Source organism: Anolis carolinensis, chromosome 6 (assembly GCF_035594765.1).
Source record: "Anolis carolinensis isolate JA03-04 chromosome 6, rAnoCar3.1.pri, whole genome shotgun sequence".
Classification (NCBI taxonomy): domain Eukaryota; kingdom Metazoa; phylum Chordata; class Lepidosauria; order Squamata; family Dactyloidae; genus Anolis; species Anolis carolinensis.
Window position 1 is genome coordinate 60,664,169 of NC_085846.1, and position 12,865 is coordinate 60,677,033.

General features: G+C 44.7%; 1 protein-coding gene across 2 annotated transcripts in view; it reads left to right on the forward strand.

Moving 5' to 3' along the window:
- Nucleotides 1-12,865, forward strand: part of trank1 (tetratricopeptide repeat and ankyrin repeat containing 1) — a 107,537-nt gene that overhangs the window by 32,191 nt on the left and 62,481 nt on the right. For both annotated transcript variants that reach the window (XM_062958232.1, XM_062958233.1), the window contains exons 7-9: nucleotides 2,060-2,198; nucleotides 2,738-2,869; nucleotides 10,893-11,063. In XM_062958232.1, the coding sequence (XP_062814302.1) occupies nucleotides 2,060-2,198; nucleotides 2,738-2,869; nucleotides 10,893-11,063 (442 nt within the window). The remainder of the gene's footprint in view (nucleotides 1-2,059; nucleotides 2,199-2,737; nucleotides 2,870-10,892; nucleotides 11,064-12,865) is intronic.

The following is a 12,865-nucleotide window of genomic DNA, read 5'->3' on the forward strand; positions in this document are numbered from 1 at the left end:
TCCCTCTCTTGCACCTCCTCCACCGCCGAAGCCAGGGACTCTGCAGGAGAAGGCACATCTCCGCCTCACGAGGCTGAGCTCCCCATCCTCGAATCGGGAGTTCCACTCCAAAACACCCGGAGGGCCTAAGCCGACCCTTCCCTGCCCTCACCTCTCGCCTGGAAAACAAAAAGGTCCCTCCCTCGGGACCTTCCTGGTTTTTGGCGCCAACACTGTCATTGCCGCGCCAGGCACTTCTGGGAAAGGGAGTCCTGCCTCTCTCCCTCTGTGTGGAGGGGCAGCCTTTCCCACCCCTTTCTCTTCCTCTCGGGCCTGCAGCGGCGGACGAGCACCACGTTGCCCGCCTTCCTGGCCCGGTTCCCCTCCTCCTCCTCGCCGCTGCTCAGGCCTCCTCCTGTCCTCCGCGGGAAGAACATGGAGGCCGGCATCGGGAAGCGCGGAGGCGGGGAGGAAGCCGCGACGCCCCAGGCCTGCGCCTCCACTGGAGCCCGCTCTTGCCTGGCCTACAACCCACCACCACACCGGCGCCACCTCCGGTAGGAGGGGAAGGGCCGGGATTGAGGGGCAAAGGGGAAGGGCAGACCTCACCCCGCCACACCTCCCGCCTGGCCCCTGAGCACGTACAGAGCGCCTTCTCCTCTTCTCTTATTTACCCTTTTCCAGGGCCCGGGAGATGGCGCAAACGCCTTCCTTGCAAAATTATAAATATACAGTAGAATCTCACTTATCCAACATAAACATCCCAGCACAACATTGCATAACTGAATATGTTGGATAATAAGAACGGATTCAGGAAATCCCAATTAAACATCAAATTAGGGAATCATTATACAAATTAACCACCAAAACATCATGTTATACAACAAATTTGACAGAAAAAGTATCACAATTTAAAACACTGAATACACAAAAATTGACTACTAAAACGCAGACTACATTGGATAATCCAGAACATTGCATTACCAAATGTTGGATAACTGAGATTCTACTGTAAAATGAAATAATTACTGTGGTGCAGTAATACACAACAATATAATCTCTACAATCACAACACTAAATAAACAACACCACTCTGAAAACGGGAATTCCAGACAGGAAACAATCAGGGCCAGCTAACACCTCCCAACAAAGTATTCCCATCGCCAAAGTCTGGCAAATCCTCTGTTTTCTGAGGGTCACAGACAGTAGAAGCACATAAAATATCACACACAACACCACTCTGAAAACAAGGAAATTCCAGAGAGGAAACAATCACGGCCAGCTAACACCTCCCAACAAAAAATTCACTCAGGGAGGAAACAGCCAGGCTTTAAAGCTACAAGGTCATTACATGCTAATCATTTTTCCTAATTGCAGCATTCATACTTCCCTCCAACAGACAAAAACAATAAAAAATATTGTATATTCACAACCTTTCGAAAATAATACCCCTGATGGTGCAGCGTGTTAAAGCGCTGAGCTGCTAAACTTCTGGACCGAAAGGTTGCAGGTTTGAATTCGAGGAACAGACAGAGCCCCCATTGTTAGCCCCAACTTCTCCCAACCCTAAAGTTCAAAAACATTCAAATGAGAGTAGATGAATAGGTACCACTCCAGCGGAAAGGTTACGGTACTCCATGCAGTCATACCACATGACCTTGGAGGAGTCTACGGACAACGCCAGCTCTTCAAGCTTACAAATAGAGATAACCACTAACCCCCAAAGTCGGACACGACTGGACTTAATGTCAGGGGAAAACGTTTACTCTTTACCTTAACTACCACCAATTCCTCAATACTTTATTTCCCATACCACCAGACTTCGCCACAGCAACGCGTGGCCGGGCACAGCTAGTACTATATATTCTGTTTTAATAGTCTTTAAATTAATGAAACTGAATTGCTTTCATGTAATATAGGGTGAGAACCAAATATTTTAATACAAAAATTAAAAATGTATTGGGATCGTAGTCTTTCTGTTGATATAATTCTTCTGAGTTATGTTGATAGCAGAGGATGGCAATTCGATGTGCCCCAAATATAACCCAATACTATCATTTTCTGTTTTTTTTCCAACCAGAAATATGTTGTTTTTGGTCACTATGAGAGGATGGAAAGGATGCCCGGACTAGTGCAATGGCTAATTTCCATAGGAGCAGATATACAGAGTATTGGAACCTATCCCCTTCATGCTGTCATGAAGCTTTGTATCAAAGCAAGTAAGTGAATCTTATAAAAAGCATTCTAAAATGAATGATAGCCTAAATTACAGTATCAATTTGAAGAGAAATTTTACACCTATAGCTACAGTTTTTAATTTGTCGCTGAATTAACAAAGCCAAATAAAAAAGCACAGAATTTGGTACTGTTCTGTTGTCCGAATGGAGACCACTAGAGGGTGCTAGAAAGAGGATAGTCCATTTTATGGGGACAGGGGGAATTGAACTAGGAAAACAATTTCCCCCATTTTTGCTGATTATTCCTCCTCCCCACTTCCCATATCATAAATGAGGGTTGTTTCCACAACAAGGACATGGGTGGGGGGAATTACAGGAAAACGGGGAAATGGTTTTCCTTCTTCAACCCACCCGGCACCCCCATAAAACAGACTATTCTTCTTCTCTAGCGCCCCCTAGTGGCCTCCACCCAGATAATGGAACAGTACCCAGAATTCTTATTCATTCCATCCCTATTATAATCTTGTAATAATCTTTAAATTAAAATAAAAAATCATGTTGTATTTTCTTAAATTATTCAGAAGGAAATCACCTTTTCCGATGGTTACTGGATCATAAGCCTGAACTAAAAAGTCTTATCAACCAGCAAAATGAAGATGGATTTACTGTTCTCCATGTTGTAGCATCCATATCCAGTGGATACTCTATGAACAGTAAGTGGAGTACAAAAGTCGGCACTTGTCTTTGATTCCCTCCTCCTTTTTTTCAGCTTTTCTATTACTAAGGATTCAAATAAGGTCTTTTGTATTTAAGGAAGAAGTTGTTAAAATAATTGAATATGCATGAAAGATGTCTTAAATTATTGTTCCTTGTAAAGATGCTTGGTCTGTTGTGAGCAGGAGTAATGTTGCCCAAATAGTTTTCTTTTGGAAGAGAATCTGGTTTTGCTATTCTTCTGGCAGAAGGTTGTACAAACCTGGGAAGCAGAACCCAAGCATTCACCAAAAGCAAAGACAAATTTGGCAGATCACTGTGATCATAATAAAATGTCTTTTTTCTTCGAAGCAGATGAGGAAATTACGTGGTAACCAAATGGGGGGAAAGTCAGAAAGTGGCCATAGGTCGTAATGGTGTACAAACATGTTGAAGAAAACAGTTCACTTAAATGTAGTGATTATTGTAAGTTCCTAACAATTTCCAAATTAAGTTGAACATGTACAAAACATTCTGGACTATGTTCCAAAACATGTTCTGCTGATATGATAAGAGCTAGAACAGTGGAGTAAGATACACAAAATAAACAGGATGTACATAGTTTGGAAAGAGTGCTTGTTCCTTAATAATAATTGTGTGTGTCTTAGTCTTTTGTTGTTCAGTTGGTGCCACTTCATGTTTTTGAAAGGATTCTATATAACTGTATATAAAGTTGATTTGCATCTTCTGAGTAGAACTCTTTCAATTTACTATCAGAATCAATTCATGAACCTAAAAGGGCTAAAAAATTCCCTTTATAACCTGAGGGCAGAGGTGAAGAATTTGTGGCCTTCTAGATGTAGTTGAATGCTAATTCTAGTCACTTTTAGTCTGCAGAACATGTTTTAGGGATAATGGGAGTTGCAATCCTATGATATTTGGGGGACCACATATTACCCATGTGAGCCTAGGCCAGTGGTTCTCAATCTGTGAGTCCCCAGATGCTTTGGCTTTCAACTCCCAGAAATCCTAACAGCTGGAAAACTGGCTGGGATTTCTGGGAGTTGTAGGCCAAAACACCTGGGGACCCATAGGTTGAGAACCACTGACCTAGGCAGTGAGCACATCATACAGCCACCTTTCTGAAGTTAAACTGGCCTCAAACTGGTCTTCTCCCTTGCCTTTCATTATGAAGGTAGGATGAAAATGAGGTATTGGTGTAGTGGCAGACATCTACTGTAGCTTATACTTTAATTTACTTTCTCTATTTTGGTGTTATTCAATTTTGACCATCTCTCTCTCTCTCTATGTGTGTGTGTGTGTGTGTGTGTATATATATACACATATATATATATATAATCACGGCAGTGGACAAAACAACATAACTAAACACCCCACAACCTCGAAAATTGACAGCACAACCCCTCATCCATGCCTCTAGATTGATACAACAAAAAGAAAAGAAAAATGAAGTCCTAATTAGAAGGAGAGGAATAATTGTTTTTATCCAATTGCTGCCAGTTAGAAGGCTAAGCTCCGCCCACTTGGTTTCCTAGCAACCCACTCAGCCCAGGGGACAGGCAGAGTTAGGACTCACTTAGGCCTCTTCCATACTGCCTATAAAATACAGATTATCAGATTTTAACTGGATTATATGGCAGTGTAGACTCAAGGCCCTTCTACACAGCTATATAACCCATTTATATTATCTGCTTTGGACTGGATTATCTTGACTCCACACTGCCATATAATCCACTTCAGTGTGCATTTTATATAGCTGGGTAGAAGGGGCCACATATAATCCAGTTGGCTGTGGCCCAAATTATTCTTTGGAACTTATGCCTCAAGTACCACCTCCCAGCAGTAAAGAACTGATGGGATCACAAACCTGCAAAAGTATTGTGCCTCTGTTTGTACTCTGTGCAATTTTCTTACAGCAGCTGAGGATATGATCAATGGTTTCGTCAGCTTCCTTGCACAGTCTGATTTTGGGTCATCAGCTGATTTTTCGATCTTGGCCTTAATTGCATTTGTTCTGATGGCTTGCTCCTGGGCTGCAAGGATCAGGCCTTCTGTCTCCTTCTTCAGGGTCCCATTCGTGAGCCATAGCCAGGTCTTCTCCTTATCAGCTTTTCCTTCAATTTTGTCAATTTTATTATTTTTATTTTGTCAATTTTATTATTACTACTACTACTACTACTACTACTACTCATTAGATCAGTTTCAGAACAGTTGTGTAATATACTCTTCTCAGAGGCATCATGTTCTTCTGATAGGTTCTTGCTCCTGGTGACTCTCAGATCATACTGAGATAGGTCCAAAAATGATAACTGTCATGGAACCCAGTTACAGGGCTGAATTACCAAGCCCTGGACTGGGAGTCATAACATAAACAATCCTAGAAGCACCTGGCAGAAGAAGATAGAATATGCCTGGGAACTTGGGGTTGAAAATATAAACAATTATAATTGGTCTAGTGTGTGAAAATGGTAGTAATGTGATATTGGGGGTGGAGATTGATGATGATATTTACGTGTGGTGTTACGTAGCATCAGAGGTGATAAAAATGATTGTATGTAAACATTACGTCATTCTTGACTTTTCCAAAGTCGTGTATTCTTCAATAAAGATTGGATTTGAGAGCAGCTATCTCTGATCTGCGTTCAGACTGATCCTTTGAAGTGAGCAGGACAATTAAGTCAAGAATCCCGTTCTCACCCTCCTGCGAATTCGCAGTGAAGTGATAATGAGTGGAGAAGGAGATCAAAGCCCTGACGGAGCAGAGAGGCCTTTGCTAGGGGCTCGGCCGTTGGCGGAAGAAACGTTGCAAGCCATAGCTTCCTCTACGGGGTACCCCAAGCCGGACGGCGTGACCCAGAGGATTCCCAGAGGAGGAAGAGGCGTTCCGGCGGCGGCAGAAACCAGTTGGGGATCTGGAGGAAGCATGCCGGAGACCGTGGCCCTGCGGTTATCCATCCTGGAAACTAATTTATCCAGGCTGTCGGAAACCGTGGGGAGATTGGTGCCACTGTTGGAAGAAAATCTCCAGAAGGAACCCACCCGATATGGCACCGCGACAGAGCCACGTAAGGAAGGAGTTTGGAGCCAAAGGGGCCAACGCGCCTCAACGCAGAGCCCCATAGCGGCGAGGAGCGAGGGGGATGAAGAATACTGGCAGGAACTGGAGTTCCGGGACAGAATGGCGCGCGAGGTGGAGCACCAGCACGCTCGGGGAACTCTGAGACCACCGACTCCAATAGAACTTCCTATCCAGCTTCCAACCCCCCGAATGGGCGTCGGGGTGGAAAGACCCCTGGGGCCAGGAATTGGGTCCAGTGGATTAGCAGATGAAGGCGGAGAGGAGCCGGAGACCCAGGAAGGGGAGGAGAATATGCCGTACGGCGAGGAAAGGCGAGAGGCGGGGGCTACAGCGAGGCCCGAATTCGGGTGGGTGGAAGGACCGACAGCAGCGGCAGAATTTCGGGAGCCGCGCAGGACGACAGCCGGAGTGGGGCGCGGCGTGTTAAAAGGAGCCGTCCAAGGAAACCCGATGCAACCCTTCCCCATGCCCCCCAGACAGCAGCAGCGGGCCGTAGAATGGATGCAAAGGAGGGAAGATCTCAAACTGGAATACGGAGGGGAATCATCTGAACTGAACTTTTTCCTCATTAGCGTCAGAGGATATATAGAAGACAATGCACACACATTCCCCTCCGAAGCAAGCATGGTTCGGGCCATCGGCAACACGCTAAAGAGAGGAGCGGCCAGCTGGTATGTACAACTACATGCCAGAAACGACCCGTGCCTAAGGTCAGTGCCCCGCTTCCTCGCCGCACTGGAAAACCGGTTCCGAGACCGGCTAGAGCAATTGACGGCTCGAGACCAGCTTAAAGGAATAAAGCAGAGGGACAAAACGGTGCCCGAGTACGCAGAGGAATTCCTCCATCTCGCAGAAAAGGTACCAGAGTGGTCTGAAGTGACCAAAGTGGAAATATTCAAGGAGGGACTACGCCCCGAGGTTTTTAGTTGGGCGGCACATAGAGACGACCCAGAAACACTACGGGGCTGGATACAACTAGCGGGGCGCGTTGAATCCACCCTAGCCCAAGTGAAGCGTTTCAGGGGTGGTGGCGGCCAGCAAAGACCGACGGCGAGAGGTCGAGGAGAAACGAGGAAGCAGGAAAGGCCCGGAGCAAGGCCGGGGATCCCCTTCAAAGGAGATGACAACAAGCCCAAACCGGGATGCTTTGTATGTGGGAAGACGGGCCATCGAGCAGCGGAATGTTGGGCCCGGAAGGGGGAGCCGCCAAAACCCTCAAAGCCCAAGCCAGCAGTCGGGAGGCGAGCGGAGGAGGAGATGCGAGCCCCAGAATCTCCGGAAAGGCTGGTGAGTCGAGACAAACGCATGCTAGTAGTGCCGATCTGCCTATCGGGGCTAGAGAATCGGGCCACCTGCAGGGCATTCGTGGATTGCGGTTGTTCTAGGAACATTATAACTCCGGAACTAGCAGAAGCACTGAAATGCCAGCAGACATTTCTTGTCTCCCCAATTGCATTTTCGCAGCTAGATGGATCAGTTGCTGCTGGGGAAGCATCTACAAAGGAAATGCAAGGGGTCCCATGTAAAATAGGCAAATGGGAAGGAAGAATATCCTTTGTGATAGCCCCTATTGCCACATACCACGTAATACTAGGGATACCGTGGCTTGAACAGGCAAACCCTGAAGTAGATTGGAGAGGGAAGAGCCTGGCATTTAAAGAACAACAGACGCGATGGGAGATAAGCAGATTAGCAGGAGAGGAGGACGAGGGAGATGAAGCAGGCGAAATAGACCCACAGCTATTGCCGCCGGAATACAGAGACTTTGTGGATGTTTTCAATCAGAAAGAGGCGAGTAAATTACCCCCCAAGAGGAATGTAGAAGTAGAAATTGAAATAACACCAGGAGCAACCTTACCGAAACCAAAAGTATATCCCATGTCTGTTCAGGAGAAGGAGGAATTGAGGAAATATATTGATAAGAACCTGGCCCGAGGCTTTATTAAGCCATCCAATTCTCCTCTAGGAGCCCCAGTGTTATTTAGAAGAAAGAAAGACAACTCCCTAAGACTGTGTATCGACTATAGAAATTTAAATGCAATTACTAAGGACAATAAATACCCTATGCCATTAGTAAAGGATTTAATTACCGTACTGAAGAAGGGGAGTATATTTACTAAACTGGATTTAATTGAAGCGTATCATAAATTAAGGATTAAACCTGAGGATACTTGGAAAACTGCATTTTCCTGCGCATTCGGCCATTTTGAATATAAAATTTTGCCATTTGGATTAAAAAACGGCGGCAGTTGCTTTATGCAGCTTATAAATGAAATACTGCACCCATTATTATATCGAGGGGTATTCATATTTCTTGATGATATCTTGATCGTAACTGAAGATAAAGAAAAGCACGTAGAATTGGTGCGGGAAGTTTTACAGAGACTAAGGGAAGCAAAGCTGTATGCAAAATTATCCAAGTGTGAATTTAATAAAACTCAAATTGACTTTCTGGGATATCGGATATCTCCAGAAGGATTAGCTATGGACCCGTCTAAAGTATCAGACCTAAAAGAATGGGGAGTACCTCAAACAAGGAGGCAATTGCAATCATTTCTGGGGTTTGCAAATTTTTATAGATCCTTTATAAAAGGCTTCGCGCAAATAACCGCACCCCTTACTGAACTTTTAAAAACAAAAGGAAAAGGGGAGACAGCAAAAGTGAAAGCTCCTGGCGCCAAACTGAGTTGGACGCCGGAATGCCAAAAGGCATTTGAAACCCTAAAAGGATGCTTCACAGAAGAACCCATCCTAAAACACCCCGATATCAAAAGCCCTTTCATAATCCATTGCGATGCTTCAGATTGTGCATATGGGGCAGTACTATTGCAAAAGGATCAAAATGGGAACTTAGAACCTTGTGGATATTTGTCCCGGAAGTTCAGTGAAACTGAAAAATGCTGGCCCATATGGGAAAAAGAGGCATTAGCAATATTAAAAGCCTTAGAATGCTGGCGACACTTCCTCGAAGGGAGCGGAATCCCATTTGAAATTTGGTCCGACCATAAGAATCTCCAGTATTTAAAATCTCCTCGAAAATTGTCCCCCAAACAAATTAGATGGGCGCAATACTTCAGCAGGTTCGATTTCCAATTAAAGTTTTTCCAAGGGAAGCAAAATGTCTTGGCAGATGCTCTTTCACGCATGCCTCAACACGAAGGCCTGGCCGCAGCAAAAGAGGGAACAATATTCTCTGATAAACAATGGGGTTTAGCGGTCAGGACAAGAGCGCAAACACAAAAAGAGAACACTGCTATTATTGAACTCGACGGGGAAAGTAATTGGGGAAAAGAACTGAAACAGTCTTATGAGGGAGATCAGTGGATCACATCCAATTCGGAAAAGGGGGAGCAGAAGAGGGGATTTTGGTTCGTGAACAAAAAACTGTATATCCCAGCAATATTAAGGATTAAGATTTTGGAGCGTTTTCACAATAACCAGAGCGCTGGTCATACAGGAATCACAAAAACAACAAAGGCAATAGCGAAACATTGTTGGTGGCCAGGAATGAGGAAGGACATAAAGAATCATGTTGTTCAATGTGATGATTGTGCCAGAAATAAATCAAGAGGAGGGAAGCCAATGGGATTATTACAAACAGTAGTGGAACCTACCAGACCTTGGGAATGTGTAGCTATGGACTTTGTAGGGGAACTGCCGGTCAGCAAAGGACATCGTTATATTTGGACAGTATTAGATTTATTTTCTAAACAGGCCCACTTTATACCACTGACGAAATTACCATCGGCAGAGAAACTAGCTGAATTATACATAAATCATATTTACAAACTTCATGGATGTCCCAGTAGGGTGGTCAGTGACAGAGGAGTTCAATTCACAGCAAAATTTTGGGAAAATTTTTTGGAAATGCTGGGAGCAGAAAGGAGTCTAAGTTCTGCTTTTCACCCCATGACAAACGGAGCAGTGGAACGTACTCAGCAGACACTTGGGCAGTTCCTTCGAATGTATTCTAATATAAGACAAAATGACTGGTCTAAGTGGTTGGCTTTTGCAGAACTAGCTTTTAATTCGACTATACATTCAGCAACAAATAAAACTCCCTTTGAAATAGTTTACGGGTATGAAATACAACCTCTGCCCCAGTTGCCAAAATGGACAGAGAATGAGGAAACAGGGGCAGGGAAATGGAAAAATCAAATGCTAGAATGCTGGGGTCAAGTGACTGCATCCTTAAAGGAAGCACACAAAAAGTATAAAACATTCGCAGACAGAAAAAGGGTGGAAGGCGATAAATTGGAGAAAGGAGATCTAGTATGGTTAAGTACCCAAAACATCAAATTGGGGCTACCTTCAAAAAAATTGGGCCCTAAATATATTGGGCCATTCAGAATACAGAGTGTTATCAACGAGGTGACTTTCCAGTTGGCGTTGCCAAAAAGTTTGGGGAAAATACACCCCGTATTCCATCGAAGCTTACTGAAAAAGTATAGGGGTACTTTGGACAAAATGGACACATAGAATTATTGTTTGGTTTGTTTCAGATTTGTGATGAAAGAAGAACCGAAGAGGAGGACGAAGAAAAGGAGGGCACCATGTCATGGAACCCAGTTACAGGGCTGAATTACCAAGCCCTGGACTGGGAGTCATAACATAAACAATCCTAGAAGCACCTGGCAGAAGAAGATAGAATATGCCTGGGAACTTGGGGTTGAAAATATAAACAATTATAATTGGTCTAGTGTGTGAAAATGGTAGTAATGTGATATTGGGGGTGGAGATTGATGATGATATTTACGTGTGGTGTTACGTAGCATCAGAGGTGATAAAAATGATTGTATGTAAACATTAGGTCATTCTTGACTTTTCCAAAGTCGTGTATTCTTCAATAAAGATTGGATTTGAGAGCAGCTATCTCTGATCTGCGTTCAGACTGATCCTTTGAAGTGAGCAGGACAATAACTTTATTTTGTCTTGCATTTTAGACCAGGTAGATGATGTGGTGATGCTGCTTGAAGCTGGCGTAGATCCGAAGATCAGTGATGCACAGGCAAGATCTGCTATGGATATCTTTAAAAGAAACAAGAAGTTCAAGGCTCTAGCTGTCATCAACAAGCACATGGCTAGTAATATGTCATGCTCAGAGGAGTCACAAGGTACCTAATGGGGACACTTACTCAAATTATTACTTTATTTATTTATTTATTTATTTGTTTATTTATGTATTTCCCATTTCTATCCCATCCTTCTCACCCGAAAGGACTCAGGGCGTCTCACAGTCTGGCAAAAATTCAATGCCAATATATAATATAAAAAGATAAAACATAAGCAATTAAAACAATTGGATAGTTTAACAAAATACATTTAAAACAATAGAATATAAAATACTTGAACCATTTGTCTGCAAAACCTTATACATGAACCATAATCTGGACCGAGTTGAAGCCAACAGAATTCACTCATCAAACGCTTGCTCACAAAGCCAAGTCTTCACTTTTTTCCTAAAACTCAGAAGAGATACAGAGAGAGATGCCGGATATCACTGGGGAGGGAGTTCCACAGCCGAGGAGTCACCACTGAGAAGGCCCTGTCTCTCGTCCCCACCAGCTGCACTTGTGAGACAGGTGGGACCGAGAGCAGGGCCTCCCCAGATGATCTTAAAGTTCTCGTAGGCTTATAGGAGGAGATACGTTTGGACAAGTAAGTTGGACCGGAACCGTTTAGGGCTTTGTAGGTCAAGACTAGCACTTTGAATTGGGCCGGGTAGCATATCGGCAGCCAGTGGAGCTGGCTCAACAAGGGAGTAGTGCGCTCCCTGTATCCCGCTCCAATTAATTTGGCTGCCGCCCGTTGCACTGGAGGTTCCAGGCCGTCTTCAAAGGCAGTCCCACGTAGAGCGCGTTGCAGTAATCCAAATGGGATGTAACCAGAGCGTAGACCACTGTGTCCAAGTCAGACTTCCCAAGGTACGGCTGCAGCTGGCGCACAAGTCTTAGTTGTGCAAATGATCCCCTGGCCACCGCCGAGACCTGGGGTTCCAGGCTCAGCAATGAGTCCAGGAGAACACCCAGATTGCGAACCTGTGTCTTCAGGGGGAGTGCGACCCTGTCCAACACAGGCTGTACCCTATTTGGCCCTGCGACTGACCAGGAGGACCTCTGTCTTGTCTGGATTCAATTTCAATTTGTTCACCCTCATCCAGTCTGACACAGCGGCCAGACACTGGTTCAGGACCTGGACAGCCTCCTTAGTGACACGTGGGAAGGAGTGACAGAGCTGGACATCATCTACGTACAGATGACACCTCACCCTGAAACTCCGGATGATCTCTCCCAACGGCTTCATGTATATGTTGAACAACATGGGGGACAGTACTGACCCCCTGCGGGACCCCACAAGACAATGGTTGTGGGGTCGAGCAGGTGTCCCCCAATAACACCATCTAGGATCGACCCTCCAGGAAGGACCAGAACCACTGCAAAACAGTACCCCTTTAATGGAATGAGCGGAGAGGCTGACTTCAGGCAGAGGGGAATCTTTTTTTTAATCCCACCACTGCCACCAATATAAAGGAATGACTGAGCGGAGAGGAGAGAGGAGAGGCTACTTCAGGAAGGGGGGAATCTTTTTATATCCCACCGCTGCCACCAATTATAAAGAAGGCACTGACACTAAATATATTGGACACCTCTCCACTCTACACACTCTCACGCAAGCACACGTATGTGAGAGGCGAGGATATACCGTTTGATTTTAGATTTTCTTTTAAAATGGTAGCTGCCACCAACCTAAAATGTCTTTAGGATTTTTGTTGTTAAATGTGTCTGAGGCAAGCTTCTCCCATTCCTTGCCCACACTGTTTCTACCCCTGGCTCCCAAACTGATGTTCACTATGAGGCTTTTCTGTGATATTTTATTGTTGTATTACTGGAAATTTTATAAAGGCTTCTTGATGGAA